Raw genomic sequence first — 21726 nt, forward strand, 5'->3', positions numbered from 1 at the left:
AAATGGGCTATAGTCAGCAGTGGGGTGCCGCAGGGATCTGTGCTTGGACCGATTCTTTTTACTCTCTTTATTAATGACCTTGTGGATGGGATTGATAGTACAGTGTCAGTCTTTGCCGATGACACCAAACTATGTAGGATATTAAAAACTGACCTGGATAGTACAATATTACAAAAAGATCTGGATAAGATGTCAGAATGGGCAGATACTTGGCAAATGAGATTTAATGTTGATAAATGTAAAGTAATGCACCTAGGATGGAGTAATCCTATAGCTGCGTATACATTAAATGGAAGTAAACTCGGGACTACAGAACAGGAGAAGGACTTGGGTATTCTCATTACAAATAAGCTGAGCAGCAGCACTCAATGTCAAGCAGCAGCTGCTAAAGCAAACAAGATTTTAGGGTGTATAAAAAGAGAGATTAGATCCCGTGATCCCAACGTATTGTTACCCCTCTATAAATCACTTGTAAGACCACATCTGGAATACGGGATCCAGTTTTGGGCTCCACATTTTAAAAAGGACATTCAGAAGTTAGAGTCAGTTCAAAGGCGGGCAACTAGACTATTACAAGGAATGGAAGGCCTCACATATGATGGCAGGTTGAAAAAGTTAGATATGTTTAGCTTAGAAAAAAGACGTCTCAGAGGAGATCTCATTTATATGTATAAATACATGTGTGGTCAATATAAAGGACTGGCACATGACTTATTTCTTCCAAAAACAATACTAAGGACCAGGGGGCACTCACTGCGAGTGGAAGAAAAGCGATTCCGACACCTAAATAGGAAAGGGTTCTTCACAGTTAGAGCAGTCAGACTGTGGAATACTCTACCACAAGAGGTAGTAATGGCAGATACTATAACAGCTTTTAAAAAAGGGCTGGATGATTTCCTCAGTACACAAAACATTGTTGGTTATAAATGACTTAGTGACTAAATGTAGAACTGGTGGAGGAAGGGTGAACTAGATGGACCTAGGTCTTTTTTCAACCTAAGTAACTATGTAACTATGTAACTATGTCTTGTTTTTTTGCTTTTTATTTTTTAAATTTTTAATTTAATTAAAAAATTTTTTCATAAAAATAAAAAAAAAACAGCCAAGATGTTTATAAAATTTAAAACCTTTCACAGCCCTGAACATACAAGTTCAGCCTGATGGAGGTCATAAACCATGTCATTGTCCAAATATCTTGGTCAGGTAACGAATATTGGTTACCCAGTTTTGATGCATAGGTGTTGTGAATGTTAGTTATGTCTTGGCTGCTGGGAGGCTCCCTCTGGTGGCCAGGAAGGGTTTGGATAGAGACCAGGTGTGTTGTGCAGTGGGTGTTTCCTTTCCTAACTTTCTGCTTATTTAAGTCCTGGTCTGATTGCAGGCTGTTGCCGGATGTCAGTTGTACTTTGTATTTTCAGCCTGCTTAATCCTGCTCTACATCACATCTTCCCCAGATAAGTGCTTGCTCTTTATTTATTGTCTGGTTCTTTGCTTATCTGGGTTTGTCATTTGTTGTGGTTGGTTTCAGTTTATTTCCTTCCAGGGATTTTCCCCCTCAGTGGATTGTTGAGGAACTCCCTGCAGTTCTGTGTGGAGTATAGCTCCTTTGGGTCCATGTGTTTGTGGCTTGTTGAATTTGTTATAATTCTTGTTTTCTGTTCATTGGTATGACAAGGGCACCTGGTATAGGACGGAGTTCAGATCGAGCGATCTGAGGGGCTTTTTGTGCTATCAGGAAGTTGGTATTTTGTAGGGTTTTTCTCTGGCTACCATCAGTCCCTTTCCTGTCCTTTCCTATTTTAGTCAGTGGGGCCTCACCTTTTGCTAATCCTGTCATCTACCTGTGTATTGTGTTTTTCCTATATCACCGCAGTCTTTGAATGTGGGGGGCTTGCTATTCTTGTCTATTTTCTGAGGCAGAGAGTTATTCATCTTTCCTACCTTTAGGATAGCTAGTTCTCCGGCTGGGTTCGCGGTGCACAGGATGTTAGTTCACCCCTCGGCTACTTCTAGTTGTGTTGGTTAGTAAGGGGATGGCGGCCAGATTAGTTGCCAAGGCTCTTGTCACCTTTTTGCCAATGATGTGTGGTGATCTTCCATGGTTCCGGATCATAACACATAGGTGTTTGGCTTTCAAATAATAGCACAGTGAAGTACAGATATGTGCCTATGTGCCATGCATTTGTATATTTTAAAGCTAAAACAGTTGCAATGTCAGATGTTAGTGGCCTATGTAAAAAAAATGATATGAAAGCCCTAGTGGCCGTCATATATACAGACCCAAAAACAGCATTATTACAATGACACATCCACAAAGGACTATGTTAAGCCACACAATCCTAACACACTCCGCCGTGTTCCACCTGCGTTTACGTTTGTTCAGAGACGCAGCCGCAGGCGCGTCAACTCGTTTGCCGACCTGAATCTCGGAACCTGCGTAATACCTGATGTCGCAAAGAGGTGGAAAATATGGGACGCATCGTATGAATAGTGGATGGCATTAGACAGTGACATCATGACGCCTCTTCCTGCTTCGGCCTGCCCAGCCTACAGTATAAGCGTTGGATTAACAAAGTTAATCAGGATGGCAACCCGCCAGCTAGGCACTGTATGGGGTGAAGGTGAAGTGACATACCTTGTGGATCGTATGGACAGCATGGATTCATGAAAGATAAATCGTGTCTAACCAACCTGTTGGGGTTCTATGAGGGGGTAAGTGCAAACCTGGATATTGGTAATGCAGCTGATGTGATTTATTTGGACTTTGCAAAGGCATTTGATACTGTACCACATAATAGCCTTATACTAAAGCTCCAGAAGCAAGGACTAGGGGAAACTATATGCAACTGGGTAAGGAATTGGCTAAAAGATAGGAAACAAAGAGTAGTCATAAATGGAACATTCTCTAAATGGGCCATAGTCAGCAGTGGGGACCGCAGGGATCTGTGCTAGGACCAATTCTTTTTAATCTCTTTATTAATGACCTTGTGAATGGGATTGATAGTAAAGTGTCAGTCTTTGCTGATGACACCAAACTATGTAGGATATTAAAAACTGACCTTGATAGTATAATATAACAAAAAGATCTGGATAAGATGTCAGAATGGGCAGATACTTGGCAAATGAGATTTAATGTTGATAAATGTAAAGTAATGCACCTAGGACGGAGTAATCCTATAGCTGCGTATACATTAAATGGAAGTAAACTCGGGACTACAGAACAGGAGAAGGACTTGGGTATTCTCATTACAAATAAACTGAGCAGCAGCACTCAATGTCAAGCAGGAGCTGCAAAAGCAAACAAGATTCTAGGGTGTATAAAAAGAGAGATTAGATCCCGTGATCCCAACGTATTGTTACCCCTCAATAAATCACTTGTAAGGCCACATCTGGAATATGGGATTCAGTTTTGGGCACCACATTTTAAAAAGGACATTCAGAAGTTTGAGTCAGTTCAAAGGCGGGCAACTAGACTACTACAAGGAATGGAAGGCCTCCCATATGATGAGAGGTTGAAAAAGTTAGATATGTTTAGCTTAGAAAAAAGACGTCTCAGAGGAGATCTCATTTATATGTATAAATACATGTGTGGTCAATATAAAGGACTGGCACATGACTTATTTCTTCCAAAGACAATACTAAAGGACCAGGGGGCATTCACTGCGAGTGGAAGAAAAGCGATTCCGGCAGCTAAATAGGAAAAGGTTCTTTACAGTTAGAGCAGTCAGACTGTGGAATGCGACCACAAGAGGTAGTAATGGCAGATACTATAACAGCTTTCAAAAAAGGGCTGGATGATTTCCTCAGTACACACAACATTGTTTGTTATAAATGACTTTGTGACCAAATGTAGAACTGGTGGAGGAAGGTTGAACTAGATGGATCTAGGTCTTTTTTCAACCTTAGTAACTATGTATGGATGCCTTGGATTACGCCTGCCATAGCGTGCATGAACGGCTCATGGCCCACAAAAGGGCGGTCCTGTGCAAGATCCACCAAGGCCTAGCCAGCCAGTATGGAGTTATCCGTTCAAGCAGGCAGGTCCGAAAAAAGTTGGCGGACCTGCTTTATCGGTCAGCATTGAGGATAGAAAATATCCACACCTCTTTATGCAGGCAGCGTGGTGTTTACTGTGTAAACATGTCAGTCTTTTTACAAACATATAACCGTAAAGCGTCTTGTGTATATGAAGTCAGGCGTAACAGCGTCATGAGACCTTCACAAACGCAAAGGGAAGCACCCTGTCTGTTGCGGGGGACATCATCATGACGCACATGCGCATGACAACTCACATGTGGATCAAAAATGGCGCATAGCACAGGGATGATTAGCCATTACATCCACACTTGACGCAGCAAGGTAATATTTTTCAAGGATGCGCATAGGGCTGTATTGTCTGAAAAATATGCAGGGTTTGTTGAACACTTCTTGGTATGTTTAGATATACCATGATCAGTAGGTTACCAGAATGAAAACATGGTGACCGTGCTAAATAATGGTTCTAGGTTGGCAAACGTAATGTTGAACACATTATTAGTAAACGGACTAGGATGGACTCCTCATAGCTGTCGTTTGTTGTCTCCATACAATAAGACAAGAAGTACCGCAAATGCAACAGCATGATGGGACCCCGTCACCTCCTGCCTTCCATCCCCTACAGGAACACCTTTTCGTTCCCAAAGCCCTTCCAACGCAGCCACAGCACCCCCTGCTGCCACCCCTCCTGTGTCCTTAAGCCCCTCGCCACCTGCAACAAGTTCTTCAGCTGCCAACCCACCACCTGCATCAATGTCACCCCATTCCTCTCTTGGACAATGTAACTCACCTGCCTCAATTCAGGAGATAGGTGCAGGCTCTCCTCGAGGTGAGTTGCCGGCATAGTACCTTGTCAGTGGTAATCATCCTTGCGACATGGCTTGGACAAGGTTGATTCCCAGTGTTCACATATGGCTGTTTCTGTGTTCACCTAGCCTTTGGGGCCGCGGAAGCAAGATGGGAGCAGAGTTCAGCTTCTGATACAGATGAGGACCATGACCGTCCCCACATTTGTAAGTGTACCTTAAACAGAAGAACTTTGTGGTTTTCCGTTTGAAAAATGTTAAAAAGGTTAAACCATCCCATTCCATCCACAGGATACCCCAGAACCCGCGATGTGTGGGCATCGACAAGGAGGCTGAGGGCTGCAGCCCAAGAACATGAGGATAATGTGCGTCAGTATATAGAGGGCCTTGTTGCAGCAAGACGCAACTGGTTTTAGGTATAAAAATGTTGTTTTTAAGTTTAATTAAGGCTGGTTTAAAAAACACAACAATAAAAAACATGTTAAACGCTTTCTTAACTTCATATGTAGACACAGCCATTAGGTCAAAATACGACCTGTGCCACACACAGCAAACATATGGGGTTCACTAAGAAATAACGACAAATTCAAAGGGACAAATGCATGTGTGTGGACCACTGCCGGCCTGGTGTTAGCTTACATCATGGTGTGTCAGTGGCCAAGAGTAATGACACGGGACAGGGGATGGTGATAAAAAAAAAAAGGGATATGTATTGGAACATAGAGCAAGACATCTTATTACAAACGCCCAGCAAGAAAAAGGCCACTATGATCCGCTGCAAGGAGAAAATGTGGACCATCTGTGTGTGTTTGTGAGTTGGAAACGTGACAAGACCATTATTCTAAACATGAAGTCACAAATTATTTTTCACACACAAAAAAAAAAAAAAAGAAGTTTAATCACGTGATAACTATCACAAATCATAAGGTACAAAAAAAATATACCCAGCTGGGTTACAAATACATTTTTAAAGACAAAATAAAAAAAAAATAAACAAGAAATCAAATTGTCCATTCATCTGATTCGGGTGATTCGCCATTCACCTCTTGACTTTCCAATTTTCGCTTTTTATTCCGGGAAGACCTGCCTCTTCTCAAGCTGTAAGGGACTGGGAGGCTAGTTGGAATTTGAGGGGAAACATGGGTAGTGTCCTGTTGGGAGCCAGAAGATGGCCCTGCCTGCTCCCCTACAGCAAATGATGATGTAGCTGTCAAGAACCCAGCTTTGCCCGCCCGTAATACATCAATAATCACACGTTGGGCATGTTCTCTTTGTGAATCATTCATCTGCCGGAGCTCATCGTCCAGGAAGTGCGAGAATCCGCTTATTGCTGGCCTGTTATGTTTCTCCAGTATTGAGTGGCAGAGGCCAACCAGCTCACTTGACCTTGAGGCGGCGGTTGTTATTCTTCTGCGTCTGGCAAGCAGCCGCGTTGGCATGGATGAGGGGCCAGCCGCTTCGTGTACTACCTCCCCTGTTTCCGGCGTTAATGATGGCGTAGCACTGGGCCCGGCCTGTGTTATTGATTCCAGACTTGCTTCCTGTTGGTATAAAATAAATGGGTAAATATGTGGAACATTACCAAACAACAGGTACTACATACATTGAGGAAATACATCAGGGTGTGGGCAAGGGATTAAAGGTGCTACACACACATGGAGACCCGTGCAGTGAAACCATATGTGAGAGGGTTTACAAAACAAGATTAGGTATATATGTATGTAAGCAGCAGATTTAAATATGACCACCACAATACTGAACAGCACTGGAAGGCCATTATTAGAGACATTAACTACATTTACAAGGGGCACAACAGGGTTGATTTACAAAAGGTGATTATCCACAGACAAATTAAATTCAATAATTTAAAATTAACCAAAAACAAACCAGTACTTACATCCTTAACCATAGACTCAGGGGGATTATCATCAAGGTCCTCCTCCTGTAGGGGCATCATGCTGGTACTGGGACGAGGAATGTCATGGTCCCTTGTGAACAAAAGTAGGTCATAGTACCATAGGCGCGGTACATAGACTTCCGCCGTGCCTGACCCGGACTTCTTGGAATCTTCTACCTTATTTAGTTCTTTTTTAAATACTGTGCGGAGGGCTTGTATTTTTTTTTTGACAGCAGATTCAGATTCATCAGCAGGTTCATATGGGAAATGCTTGTTATATACAGCAACAAGCTGCACATATGCCTCTTTTTTTAGCTGCTTGTTGCTGTATTCGGCTGATCTAACCCTCCACAAACATGGTAGCGTCCGGTACTTTTCTATCAGCTCCCTTATGAATGCTTCATTTTGGGGCCCAGACATCTGTAAAAGATAAAACAAAAAAAATAAAATAAAAAAAAAAGAGACAAAAGCTAAACAGAAGCACGCAGTAAACATAAACTTAAAATAAAACAAACAGGAAAATGGGGTAGCATAGCCTGACAGATGGTGCATATGATGGGCCTGAAATAATAAGACTTTAAAATTAAAAAAATACAATAGGATTCAAAATAAAAAAAAAACAAACAAAAAAACCCCCATACCTTGGAGAAGACAGAAAGGCGTAAAGGATTCCACACACACAATACAGACCACACGTACGGCACCGGTGGTTGCGTCACACGGGGCAGCCGCAAATGCGGCCTTTTATTTCACAGACAACCAATCACGTAACAGAAGACCGGAGGAGATTCTGACAGTATGGAAGTTGGGGATTGTAGAGGGCGAGGCAATCACACACCAGAGTGTATGCTAGGGTCAATTATTCGCCTTGTCGTTGCCGGAATCGTTGGCAGAAATGCTGTGTGACGGTGTCCACACGACTGCCTTGGTCAAACAATATATCGCTGAACAATGTAGCGTCGTTTGTGAGAATGGTACGTGTGACCGATACAAAACGACCTATCAACGTAGCAACGATCTGGGCGTGTCACATCGCTAACGAGATCGCTAGCGATATCGTTGTGTGTAAAGCAGCCTTTAATTCTCACCATGTGAGATAAGGGATGTGAGATGTGGAAGGTTGACTCCTCGTTCTTGCTCAGCAACGTATTAAAGAAGTATTCAGTAGCTGGTTCAAACTAGTATTAGGAAGCCAGAAACAGGCTGATGATGTACTATATGGACTCTGTTTATCTCTGACCAATCAGGGACAATGTTGAACTGAATAACTGTGTGTACTTTATAATATACGGATCAGAAGACCATGGAGCTTCTCCCGAATAGAGACACGTCTCTGTGTGGTTATTGATCCTCATACATACATCTGCGCAGATCGATTTGAACTCAGTCTCTGTGACCCTGAAAAACCCAATTTGCGGGTTTCCCTAAATTCCCGACCTTGACAGTGTCGGATGCAGAAAAAGTAACATTGTAAACCTCAGCTGGTGACATTACTCCAAACAGGTCTCCTGATAATTCAACCCACCGTCAGCGGGACCCTGACCATGGGCAGCACCAACAAGCGCCCATGTGACATTTTCAATATGTGGGTGATTTGTGGATTGTGAACCACCAGCAGGGTTTGCTGCCGCATCTGAGCACATGTGAAGATTATGTATGTCTGCCTGGGCATGAAGAATGGCTCGCCTAAACGCCGGCACTGCAATCTTGTCAAGCTATAAATTATTTATTATGCATTGCTTATACAAGAAGCTGCTGATAAGTCTTTGGCTTTGTGATCTTTTTTTTGTTTCTATGGTAACGAATGTTACATCACATGAAAGCCTTATTTGTCTAATATAGGTTTTCAAAATTTTGTAATTGTTGCTTATGGCAACAGTGTTCTACGCATGCGGGGAAAAAATATGGCGGAGTCTAATGCAATATTCACAGCAACTGAGAGCAGAGGAGGGATAAAATTCTTGTTTCTGCAAGGAAAGTCCGAGAAGGATATTCATGGTGATATGTCGCAGACATTGGGGGATCAATGCCCTTCATTCCACCATCAATGCAAGGTATTACAGAACATTTGGACCAATTGAAGGCAGCTCTGAAATCCAAAAGGCACGGCAAGCTGTCCAAAGTAATCGTGTTCCCGCAACACAACGCCTCCGCTCCCACTGCACAAGCGACCACGGCAAAACTGGCAGAGCCGGGCTTCCAGCTGATTGACCACCCCCACCTTATTCACCAGATCTAGCCCCCTCCAACTATCATCTGTTTCCAAACCTGAAGAAACACCTCAAGGTACCAAATTTCTAACCATTTCTGATGCCATGGCTGCTACGGAGGCCTGGTTTGAGGCACAACCGAAATCCTTCTTTTTGCTAGACTTACAGAGCTTGGAATACCGATATAAAAACAGTGTTGTCATCAGTGGAGAGTATGTGGAACAAATGTAAAGTCTCATCATCCTATTTCCTTTCTTTCTGGGTAAAGCCAAAGACTTATCAGCAGCCCCTCATATAGTGTCAACATATTCCGCAGCACTTTACAGAGATTATCACAATCTAAATCCCCTGTCAGTCTTGGGAGTGTGAGAGGAAACCCACCAAACACGGAGAGAACATACAAAATCCGTGGAGATGTTGACCTTAGTGGGATTTGAACCCAGGTCCCCAGAACTGCAAAGCAACAGTGTAAACCACTAAGCCACTGTATAGCACTAACCACTGAGCCACTGTACAGAGCTAATCACTGAGCCACTGTGGTGCCCTAATTCCTCGCTAACAGCGGCAGAGCTCTTCTAATGGGGGCTTTACATGTAGCGACATCGCTAGCGATGTCGCTGGTGAAAGCACCTGCCCCCGTCGGTTGTGCGTCACAGGCAAATCGCTACCCGTGGCGCACAACATCGTTAGGACTCGCGACGTCGTTCTGGCCGGCGAACCGCCTCCTCTCTAAGGGGGCGGTTCGTTCGGCGTCACAGCAGCATCACTAAGCGGCCGCCCAATAGAAGCGGAGGGGTGGAGATGAGCGGGCGTAACATCCCGCCCAGCTCCTTCCTTCCTCATAGTGGGCTGTGTGCTGCCGCAGGAACGACGAACAACCTGCGTCCTGCAACAGCAACGATTTTATGAAAATGAACGACGTGTCAATGATCAACGATAAGGTGAGTATTTTTGATCGTTAACACTCACTCGGAGCTGTTACACACAACAACGTCGCTAACGACGCCGGATGCGCGTCACGGAATCCGTGACCCCGGCGATATATCGTTAGATACGTCGTTGCGTGTAACGGGGCCTTTAGAATCCATATTTGATAACACATGTACAGATGGTGACACCGTCTGATAATCAACGGGCAGACAGGATTTCATCTTGCTAGCAAATCTGAAAGTTATTAGCAAAATCTGATTGTTTCATCATCAGCAAGACTTAACCTCTCTTCTTTGAATAGAGTTGGACCTCGGCAACAAAACTGTGTCGTCTCATCATTTATTGAATGTTCTCAGTGAGAGGAACAAAATTATAATCTTGTGATACCTTTTAATGGCTAACTAAAATAAAGTGATGTTACAAAGCAAGCTTTCGAGACATCTCAAGTCCCTTCATCAGGCATGGTATGACAAAATATCATAAGAAACACAAATATAGGCACAAACAGAGCAGAAGGATGGCATAATAAAAGACATTTAAATAAACAATGGAGCTTAGAAAGTGAATCCTTAATTAGCTTTGATTAGTGGTGTGAGAGTTTTATTGTCCCAATATCCATGTAGGATCAGAGGTCTGGTCAGTCTCTGGAGCAGACTCCTCAGATTTTATAATGTGCCATAAATCCTCCTGACAGGGTGAGTCCTGTATCCACAGAGTTAAACATTGTGATGAATTTGTATTCCCAGACCCTGCGATGGCTCTGTGATCTGAACTTGCCTTTTAATATGACAACTTTCATATGGTTTATGTTGTGTCCTGAAGCACAGAAATGTTTGGCCACAGGTAAATGGATTTTTTTGTCTGTAATTGTGTGGCGGTGAGATCTCATCCTTGCTCTCAGTCTCTGTCCTGTTTCTCCAACATAGAGGCCCCCAATAGGACATATAGTGCACAGGATTAAGTACACCACGTTGGAAGAGGAACATGTGACTGTCCCAGGAATTTCATAGTCCTTCTGTGAGTTAGGGATCGGTATCCGGTCTTTGGTCTCTACATGAGGGCAGGTTTTGCAGCTCTTTACATTGCAAGGATAAGTTCCTCTTGGTGTGTCTGAGGGCATAGAACTTCGAATTATGATGCTCCTTAAATTAGGAGGTTGCCTGTAGCACAACAATGGAGGATGTTTGAATATTGTTTTTAATCGGTCATCCTTGTGTAGAATGTGGTGAAGTTTCTTGGCCATTCTTCTCAGTACCTCAAGCTGTGGGTTGTAGGTCACCACCAGAGGTACTCGACTATTTTCCTCTTTTTGTTTGTATTGAAGCAGTTCACTTCTAGGGGTCCTTGTGGCTCTAATGATCTGATCATCTATGGAGGTGGGGTGGTAGCCTTGGTTTAGAAATGTCTAATAGCCAGCAAGAAAAAGAAACTCCACATACTTCGGCTGAAAGCAGGATTTTTCTCAAGCACCAGCTAAGTTCCTCCTAAACATAGCAGCATGGAGCAAAACTTGCAGAGGGACACAGGTACAGTCAGCTGTGTTATTAATTTGTCATCCCACAAACCCACTAATCTAGAACTCCGTGTGCTTTCCAGAGGTCTCACATTTTGTCTACAAAACCTCTAGACAAAACAGAGCTTTGTAGTGAGATGGAACAATACTTCAGGAGACTGAGACTGAAGGAATTCTTTGATGCTAAAGAAGACTTGAAGCTTCTAAACAGCCAAACACAAATCAAAACAGAGAACAAGAAAACGTCTGACTGGACACCTCCTCCTGGCCGCAACATCATTTTTGACCAGTATATTGACTCATTTAGATATTCGGTAAAGTCAACAATATTGGACAAAAAAGCTGAAGAAACATCTAATATCAGTGGGCAGGAGAGAAGGGCAATTCACAGCCTGAAGAAAAACAAGGAGATCACTATTAAGCCAGCAGATAAAGGGGGCGCCATAGTTCTCCTGAATACAACGGACTACATTAAAGAAGCAAACAGACAACTGATGGATATACAGTACTACACCAGACTGGATGATGACCCAACCCCAAAATATATGAGGGAGTTGAAAAAAGTCATCAGATGTCTCGGTTCAGACTTCACAAACCTTCTGGACCTAATACCTGAGAATCCAAGGATGGGAGTTTTCTATACGCTACCCAAGATTCATAAACCAGGTAACCAGGGAGGCCGATCATCTCAGGGGTGGGAACGCTCACTGAAAAACTCTCTGGGTGGGTAGAAAATGTCCTTAAGCCACTGGTGAGAAACACAGCCAGCTATATACAGGACACCACTGACCTTTTGAAAAAGTTATCTACAATAGGTCCCCTACCCGAGAGTACCATCTTAGCTACCATGGATGTGGAATCCTTATACTCTAACATCCCACATGAAGATGGACTAACCGCCTGCCAAATGTTTCTTGTAGCTAATGGGATCGCTCCTGAGTCTGTATAAGACTCACCAAATTCATCCTCATACACAACTTTTTCTCTTTTGGCGAGGAACTATACTTACAACACACAGGAACTGCTATGGGAAGCAAAATGGCACCACAGTATGCCAACCTTTTCATGGCTAAACTGGAAAATGACTTTTTAGCATCCTGCAACCTCAAACCATTGGCCTATTTCCGTTTCATCGATGACCTCTTAATAATCTGGACCGAATCTGAACATGAGCTTCTAAAATTTCATGAAAAATTCAATGCATTTCATCCTACCATAAACTTGACATTGGAACACTCAAAACCAGAAATCAACTTCCTGGATACAACCATAAAAATTCAAAATGGTTCAATCCAGACATCGGTGTATCGGAAAACCTATTGACCGTCCCACATACCTCAGATGGGACAGCTTTCAGCCCAAACACATTAAAAAGTCCATTGTCTATAGCCAGGCCCTCAGATATAATCGTATCTGTTCCAGCCCTGCAGACAGGGATGAACACTTAACCCATCTTAAAAAGAGATTTCTAAACCAAAGCTACCACCCCACCTCCATAGATGATCAGATCATTAGAGCCACAAGGACCCCTAGAAGTGAACTGCTTCAATACAAACAAAAAGAGGAAAATAGTCGAATACCTCTGGTGGTGACCTACAACCCACAGCTAGAGGTACTGAGAAGAACAACCAAGAAACTTCACCACATTCTACACAAGGATAACGGGTGAAAAAACAATATTCAAAGATCCTCCATTGCTGTGCTACAGACAACCTCCTAATTTAACACACCAAGAGGAACTTACCCCTGCAATGTAAAGAGCTGCAAAAGCTGCACTCATGTAGAGACCAAAGACCGGATACAGATCCCTAACACACAGAAGGACTATCAAATTCCTGGGACATTCACATGTTCCTCTTCCAACATAGTGTACTTAATCCAGTGCACTATATGTCCTATTGGGGGCCTCTATGTTGGAGAAACAGGACAGAGACTGAGAGCAAGGATGAGATCTCACAGCCACACAATTACAGACATAAAAATCCATTTACCTGTGGCCAAACATTTCTGTGCTTCAGGACACAACATAAACCATATGAAAGTTGTCATATTAAAAGGCAACTTCAGATCACAGAGCCATCGCAGGGTCTGGGAATACAAATTCATTAAAATGTTTAACTCTGTGGACACAGGACTCAGCCTGTCAGGAGGATTTAGGGCCCATTACAAAAATCTGAGGAGTCTATTCCAGAGACTCACCAGACCTCTGATCCTACATGGATATTGGGACAATAAAACTCTCACACCACTAATTAAGGATTCACTTTCTAAGCTCAGAGTTTGTTTATTTGTCTTTTATTATGCCATCCCTCTGCTCTGTTTGTGTATATTTTTGTGTTTCTTCAGATATTTTGTCATACCATGCCTGAGGAAGGGACCTGAGATGTCTCGAAATCTTGCTTTATAACATCATATTTTATTTTCGTTAGCCATTAAAAGGTATCACAAAATTATAATTTTGTTCCTCTCACTGAGAACATTCAATAATTTTTCAACTGGCTAACACGGTACCAAAACCTTTTCACTTGCCTCATCATTTGTAACGGCTCCACATGTTTGTCCCTTGCTTCTGAAAACGGTCAGTGTCTGCTGTTATCCTAGTATTCAATGATACGATATGGAGTCATCTCTTTCACATGTTGACTCAGAAATTAGGTGCACATCTTCACAAAGCTGGCACTCACCAAAGTAACATGACGGCCCCCAGGAGCAGATATCAGGTCTTGGCGAGATGGAAGTGTAGCCATACATGAAATTCCCTCCATAAGGTACTGGACATTTTCTTTATAGCGGCAGCAACAAACACTTTGGTCTTTGTCAGAATTAATCTTTACGTGATTAGGTCACAAATTAGCAAATGTGGATTTTCCCATTTCCAGGTCTCCTGCTTGAAGAGGCTTCCAGTACATTCATGTCCTTGACCTCCTTTTGGACGTTCTCCACCTCGAGAAATGTTGACATTGTCCTTCATGCCTGGACATTGCCCTGATATCAAGTCACTTTTGTAGCATGATAACACGAGGAGTTGCATTGGTTGCACTTCTTCAGGAGGTGGCTTTGGAGTACGTCTCAGGAGACCGAACTTCACCACAAGTTCTTCACTACAGTAACCTTCCTTGTAGGCGATGGTGGAGGAGCTTTTATCGCCTTCTGGATTGTGTTACTAATTGAGTATGATGAATAAAATGCTTTTGATGGACTCGCATCAGGACGACTTTCCCTGAGCGGCCACTGCTTGTTTTCTCTTTCTAGTCGGACTTTTGCAGCTCTTTGTCTGCGTTTATGGTCCCTGGCTTTTTTCTTCTTGTGCTATCTTTTCTTCGCTCATTCTAGCCCATTCTGTCGCTGTCTTAGGAGATATTTTCTGTTGATTTAAGTCTTTTAAAGCTCTGCGCAATATGTTGGCTCCATATAAAGGTTATTATTCTTCCATCTGTAATTGACCTACCATTGACATACATTTATACCAATTTTACATACAGTTGAAACCAGAAGTTTCCATTGAAGGACACAGGGGGTTTTTGGAACTCACCACGCTGTGGACTTGGAATTAAAGTCGGGAGACCCCTGGAGCCGGAGGGTGCTGGTCCAACACCGGTTCAGTGCAGCAGACAATAGCTGGAAAAAGGAGGAGGAGGAGGAGGAGAGCAGCGCAGCAGACAATAGTAGGAAAGAGGAGGAGGAGGAGAGCAACGCACCAGACAATAGTAGGAAAGAGGAGGAGGAGGAGGAGGAGGAGGAGGAGAGCAGCGCAGCAGACAATAGCAGAAAAGAGGAGGAGGAGGAGAGCAGCGCAGCAGACAATAGTAGGAAAGAGGAGGAGGAGGAGAGCAGCGCAGCAGACAATAGCAGGAAAGGGGAGGAGAGCAGCGCAGCAGACAATAGCAGGAAAGAGGAAAAGGAGAAGGAGGAGGAGAACAGCGCAGCAGACAATAGCAGGAAAGAGGAGAGCAGCGCAGCAGACAATAGCCGAAAAAAGGAGGAGGAGGAGAATAGCGCAGCCATTGGTAAGTATACAATCCAAGTGTATATCAATTAAATTTAAAAGTGATTATATCAGCAGTGTGTTAAAACTGACGTGTGAATAAGGGAGTTACACCGCCAGAAATGCGTCAGTTTAACCTACAGCCGATATGATCACTTTCAAATTGATTGAAATAAACTTGGATTGTATACTTAATAGATGGATGTGCTGCACTCCTCCTCCTTTTTCCTGCAGAAGTTTCCCTCCACTCTCTATAAAGACACATCTGCAGGTTTTTCCCTCCGCTCTCTATACAGACACATCTGTAGGTTTTTCTCCCATTTTAGGTCAATTAGGAACCAAAATTATTTCTATTTGCCAAATGCCGGAATAATGAAAGAAAGAGAATGTTTTCAGGCATTTTTCTTCTTTTCTGCACAGTGACGTTTCCTCCAGGTCATTCGTATCTGGGGGCATTGCCCTTACACTGTGTGACTTGGGGGACACGTTTTGTATCTCCTTCCAGAAGCTTCTTACAATAGTTGGTGGAATTTGGGCCGATTCCTCCTGACAGATTTGGTGTAGCTAATCCATATTTGGAGGTCACCGCTCGCTCCGGCCTTTTCAGCTTTGCCCATACATTTTCCATAGGATTGAGATCAGGGCTTTGTGATGGCCACTCCAAAACATGGACTTTATTCTCCTTAAGCCACTCTGTAACCAGTTTGGCAGTAGCTTCGGGTCATTGTCCATTTGGAAGACCCATTTTCGCCCAAGCTTTAAGTTCCTGGCTGATGTCTTGAGATGTTCTTCAGTATTGTCACATAATCTTCTTTCCTCATGATGCCATCTATTTTGTGAAGTGCACCAGTCCCTCCTGCAGCAAAACAACCCCCCCAACGTGATGCTGCCGCCCCCGTGTGTCACAGTTGGGATGGTGTTCTTAGGCTTCAAAGCTTCTATGTTTTTCCTCCAAACGTAACAATGGTCATTATGGCCAAACAGTTCAATTTTAGTTTCCTCAGACCACAGGACATGTCTTCACAGGTCTTTGTTCCTGTGTGCATTTACAAACATTAATTTGGCTTTTTTTCTGTGTCTTTTGGAGTAATGGCTTCTTCCTGGCAGAGTGGCCTTTCAGCCCATGTTGATACAGTGCTCGTCTCACTGTGGATAATGACACAATCTTACCAGCTTCCGGCAGCATCTTCACAAGCTCTTCTCAAGCTCTTGGGTTGATATGCACATGCCTGACCAAAGCACGTTCATCTCTGGTACACAGAACCCGTCTCTCATGCTCCCGGTCCGACCGCGCCGCTCACCACCCATCGCTCCAACCCCTGGGGTCTCCGCTCCCTGCCGAACCCGCTCTCCTGCTACCCCGTCCAGACCTTTTCCCCATCGGCCCCGGTTCCACGCCGCTCACTCACTGCAGCCACCTGCGCTCCAGTGTCCTGCCTCTCCTCCTGTGGTCTCGGCTCTGACTTCTGGGTTGTGGCCTTCACACATACACACTAGGGCGCGCGCGCACACTCACCTAGACTTAAAGGGCCAGCAAAACTGTACGGAAAATCACTAATAAGTAACCTTGGGTATTTAAGACTTGCAACTCCCCATGGCCGGTACTTGTTCAACACGTCCCTGTAGCTTGTCTCTTGTACTAGTTGTTTAAGTCCCTCTATGCCTGTGCTTGGTGTAACTCTGTCTCTGCTTGCAGATCTTGAGTACCGTTCTGAGCACACACTCCAGCCTGATCCGGTTCTGGACCTCAGCCTGATCCCGTTAACCTGCACCAGACTCTGCCTCCGGACCTCAGCCTAATCCCTGTGACCTGCACCAGTCTCAGTTCTGGACTTCTGCCTGATCCCATTAACCTGTACCTGGTCTTGATCGGATCCTGCATCCAGTGACTCTTGCTGATCCTGGCTTCCGTGCATCTAGGCCCTCTGCGGTTACGCCTGACAGTCCCTGTAAAGAGGTTCGCTCGAGGTGGCGTCGCAGAGCAGTCAGTCCGGTGCATGGTCTAGTGGGTTCAGTCCCAGCACTATCCTTACACCGTCTCCCTTCCTGAGTGGTATGATGGCCGGACATTCCCATCTTGTTTATATTTGTGTATACTTGTTTGTATAGTGAAAAATCAAGCCCTGTGCTGCAAACACCTGACATCCAGAAGTAGGAGGGCCACTGTCTGTTATGGTACCCTTGTGACACTGTAGGGTTAAAATAAAGATCACCAGTAATTCAACTATTGCTATTCAGGCTTGTTTTTTTCCAGCTGATGAATTGATAATTGGGCGTTGAAACCATCACAATTGTGAGGATTTTCTTAAATCCCATCCTTGCACACATTCATGGGAAATATACAGGGGACGCAGCTATGGGACAACTAATCACCGTCTTCTACATTCATTTCAAATGTAAACATTGTATTTCTGTGTATTTCTTCTGTCGGATGCCGTATACTACCACAATATGTCCCAGCTCCTTCTGCTGCATGTGGTCACTGCTAGAAAGGTACACCGGCTCTTCTCACCAGTAACTGACTATACTGGGTCTCAGATGAGGCCAGAAAGACCTAACTGATCAATGTAAGAAACCGTCAGACTCTACCATCGCAGGAACAGAAATGTCTCCTCCCCAGGGCTCAGTGCCATCTACCTGAGGAGTCTCCGGGACATTGTGCTTCTCCTCTGGACAGTCCTGGGGACATCTCTCTGGGGGATTTCTTTCCATGAGTCCATCTGTAGGAAACACACAGTGATGGAACAGATTGTGTCATGTGATTGAGGAGATGATTGAAGTAGTAGTAGGTGACCACAGAACAGACATGATCATCTCCCCTCCTTACCCTGCGAATTCATTGAAAAATCCATCGTCTCTTCTGCTTCATCTTTAACCTCAACCTTAATATCAATCAGATCTTCACCCTAAAAAGACAAGAAAAACGTAAATCGAGCTCCAGTGCAATCACTTTATGGTCAGATGTTGTGGAGACTTCAGCGCCATCTACCTGATGAGTCTCCGGGACATTGTGCTTCTCCTCTGGACAGTCCTGGGGACACAGAGGACGGGGACATCTCTCTGGGGGATTTCTTTCCATGAGTCCATCTGTAGGAAACACACAGTGACCAATTACACGACGCCCATATATCTACAGTTGTAAAGTGGAAGCTGGCAAAAAGTCTTCACACCCCTGTTAAAATGGCAAGTTTTTCTCATGTAAAAGACATTATCAAGAAGGGACTTAAATTTGGCACAATGGCAAAACGGGATGTCCCTAAATATTGATGAAGAAAAAAAAACAAAGAAAATTAGTCCTAGAGTTTGCCAGCAAGTCAACAGCAACATTAAAGGAGCTGCATGAATTTCTGACAAGTACTGGCTAAGTACTGTATGTGACAACAATCGCCCGTATTCCTCATATGCCTGGTGGGGTTGGGTGGCAAGACGAAAGCCTTTTCTTCAAAAACAAAACATCCAAACCCAGATATGTTCTGCCAAAACCTACATTGTCTACCAAAAGCATGCGGGAATGTGTTATGACTGATGAGACTAAGGTGAAACTTTTTTGGACAGAATTCCAAAAGGTATCATTGGTGCAAAGTCAACACTGCACCAGAATATCACCACATCCACAGTGAGGCATGCTGGAGGCAGCATTACACTTTGGGACCGTTTTTCAGCAGTTTGAACTGGGACTTTAGTTGACAGCTTCGAATATCAGTCAAAACTGCAAAAAAAAACCAACAAACCCTTCAGGCCTCTGTTAAAAAGCTGAAGATGAATATGACTTACCAGTACAACAATGATAAAAGCATACAGCTACAGGCTACAGTCCTTAGCCGTGCGCTTATCTTGGCTGTGTATCAAATAAGAGGAACCACATGCGGCTTTTTTTTTTTTTTTTTTTTTTTTTTAAAGGTTAAATAAATATATAAATATTTAAGAACCAGCATGCGGTTTCTCCCCACTTTTGATGCCCAGCCAAGATTAAAGCCAGACAGCTGGGGTTGGTATTCTCAGCCTGGGGAGACCCCATGGTTATTGAGCCCCCCCAACCTAAAAATAGTAGCCTGCAGCTGCCCAGGATTAACACATCCTTTAGATGTGACAATCCCGGAACTTTACCCAACTCTTCCTGATTGCCCTGGCTATCACAAAGTGCTAGATTACTAATGGAAGAGGTCTATGAGACCCCCTCGTTAGTAGTCTGTAAGTTAAAAGAAAAACGCTCACAGCGAAAAATAATTATTTGAAATAAAAGACAAAAGAGCACTCTTTCACCCCTTTATTAACCCCATAAATTCCACTGAAGGTCTGATGTAATCCACATGAGGTCCCACGATGATCACGGCTCTGCTACATCTGAAGTGCCAGCAAGCGGCCATAGAACATGATCGCTCGCTGTGAGCTTCAGGCAGAGAATGAGTCACAGCTGGAGGTTTCCACAGTCCTCCACCTGTGACTTGCAGGTAACGACCTGAGGGGACTTCATTAAACTCCGTGATCTCACCTCAGGTCCCCTGAGGTGAAGTTACCTGCGGACACAGGTGGAGACCTGTGGGAATCTCCAGCTGTGACCGCAATTAACCTGAGTGACATCACCACTCATCGCTTTGGCTCAGACAGTAGCTACCTGAACTTACAGAGTGCGGTCATGTTCTATGGCCACTCGTTGTCACTTTAGATGTAGCAGAGCCAGGATCGTCGTGGGACCTCTTTTTTCTTTTATTGCAAAAAAACACAAACACTAAAAAAATCCTTTACACACACACACACACACACACACACACACACACACACACACCTCCAGAGGACAGGGGAGGAGACACAGATATGAGAGCGTTACCAAGCTGACGAGGCGGCCGCAGGGGGAAGAACGGGGAGAAGTCTAAAGGCAGAGAACAGTCTATCAGCGGTGATCAGAGCATGTAACGGGTAAAGTGCAAGGAGCGGAGGAGCTCGGACCCAGTTTACACCAGGATGTCTCCAGCTTCCAGCACTGATGGTGCAGGTCGTCCCCCGAGCCGTGGAGGTCCGGAGTATCCGGGTGACCTCCTCTTCCTCTATTATACATATGTGTCACTTCTCACCTTGTGCTGTGACCGGCCGCTGCTCCTCCATCATCACCTCCTTGTGTCCTTCCAGATACTCACACTCCTCCGTGGAGAGAAATACAGAATCGTCCTGACACCTTATAGGAACCTGACAACAATGACACCCAGATCAGAGAGGTCACATGCAATTAACAATACACAGGTCTCGCCCCAGTCCTCGCGTGTCGCCCCGGCTGCCCTGCTCTTCCCCGGTCCTCGCGTGTCGTCCCGGCTGCCCTGCTCTTCCCCAGTCCTCGCGTGTCGCCCCGGCTGCCCTGCTCTTCCCCGGTCCTCGCGTTTCGCCCCGGCTGCCCTGCTCTTCCCCGGTCCTCGCGTTTCGCCCCGGCTGCCCTGCTCTTCCCCGGTCCTCGCGTGTCGCCCCGGCTGCCCTGCTCTTCCCCGGTCCTCGCGTGTCGCCCCGGCTGCCCTGCTCTTCCCCGGTCCTCATGTGTCGCCCCGGCTGCCCTGCTCTTCCCCGGTCCTCACGTGTCGCCCCGGCTGCCCGGCTCTTCCCCGGTCCTCACGTGTTGCCCCGGCTGCCCTGCTCTTCCCCGGTCCTCACGTGTCGTCCCGGCTGCCCGGCTCTTCCCCGGTCCTCACGTGTTGCCCCGGCTGCCCTGCTCTTCCCCGATCCTCACGTGTCGCCCCGGCTGCCCTGCTCTTCCCCGGTCCTCACGTGTTGCCCCGGCTGCCCTGCTCTTCCCCGGTCCTCACGTGTCGTCCCGGCTGCCCGGCTCTTCCCCGGTCCTCACGTGTCGCCCCGGCTGCCCTGCTCTTCCCCGATCCTCACGTGTTGCCCCGGCTGCCCTGCTCTTCCCCAGTCTTGGCTTCACGTTAGGACAACGTGCAGTCTAATCACAGATGGAGACCCCACAGATGCCAGAAGAGGGTCAAACTGAAGACCGGATCGGGGCAGCAGAGAGGGTCAGGTGAGAGCCAAGGTTACAGACAAAAGATGGTGACTTTTTTTTTAAAAAAAATGTAAAGTTGATTCCCAAAACAAACAACAAACATTAAATTATCCCCAAAGAAACTAATTCACGGGGGATATGTAGTTGCCTTTGAATAAACAAGAAATACAAAGGGACAAATGCATATGTGGGGACCACTGCCGGCCTGGTGTTAGCTTACATCATGGTGTGTCAGTGGCCAAGAGTAATGACACGGGACAGGGGATGATGATAAAAAAAAAAAAGGGATATGTATTGGAACATAGAGCAAGACATCTTATTACAAGCGCCCAGCAAGAAAAAGGCCACTATGATCCGCTGCAAG

The 21726-nt window shown here is 45.0% G+C and overlaps 1 protein-coding gene and 1 long non-coding RNA gene across 3 annotated transcripts in view; one reads left to right on the forward strand and one right to left on the reverse strand.

Annotated features, from left to right (window-relative positions):
• Positions 1–4736: 4736 nt before the first annotated feature.
• On the forward strand, positions 4737–5285 carry LOC142257899 (uncharacterized). The gene is made up of 3 exons (XR_012727673.1): positions 4737–4864; positions 4971–5048; positions 5133–5285. It is a non-coding gene; the product is annotated as an uncharacterized LOC142257899 (long non-coding RNA).
• A 432-nt stretch (positions 5286–5717) lies between these two features.
• LOC142257889 (uncharacterized) overlaps positions 5718–21726 on the reverse strand; it is a 41556-nt gene continuing 25547 nt past the window's right edge. For both annotated transcript variants that reach the window (XM_075330173.1, XM_075330163.1), the window contains 6 exons: positions 20449–20560; positions 18366–18463; positions 18204–18282; positions 18014–18096; positions 6739–7158; positions 5718–6382 (listed from right to left, as the gene is read on the reverse strand). In XM_075330173.1, coding sequence (XP_075186288.1) covers positions 5843–6382; positions 6739–7158; positions 18014–18096; positions 18204–18282; positions 18366–18463; positions 20449–20560 — 1332 coding nt within the window. In that variant the 3' untranslated portion in view covers positions 5718–5842. The remainder of the gene's footprint in view (positions 6383–6738; positions 7159–18013; positions 18097–18203; positions 18283–18365; positions 18464–20448; positions 20561–21726) is intronic.

Source organism: Anomaloglossus baeobatrachus, chromosome 1 (assembly GCF_048569485.1).
Source record: "Anomaloglossus baeobatrachus isolate aAnoBae1 chromosome 1, aAnoBae1.hap1, whole genome shotgun sequence".
Lineage (NCBI taxonomy): Eukaryota > Metazoa > Chordata > Amphibia > Anura > Aromobatidae > Anomaloglossus > Anomaloglossus baeobatrachus.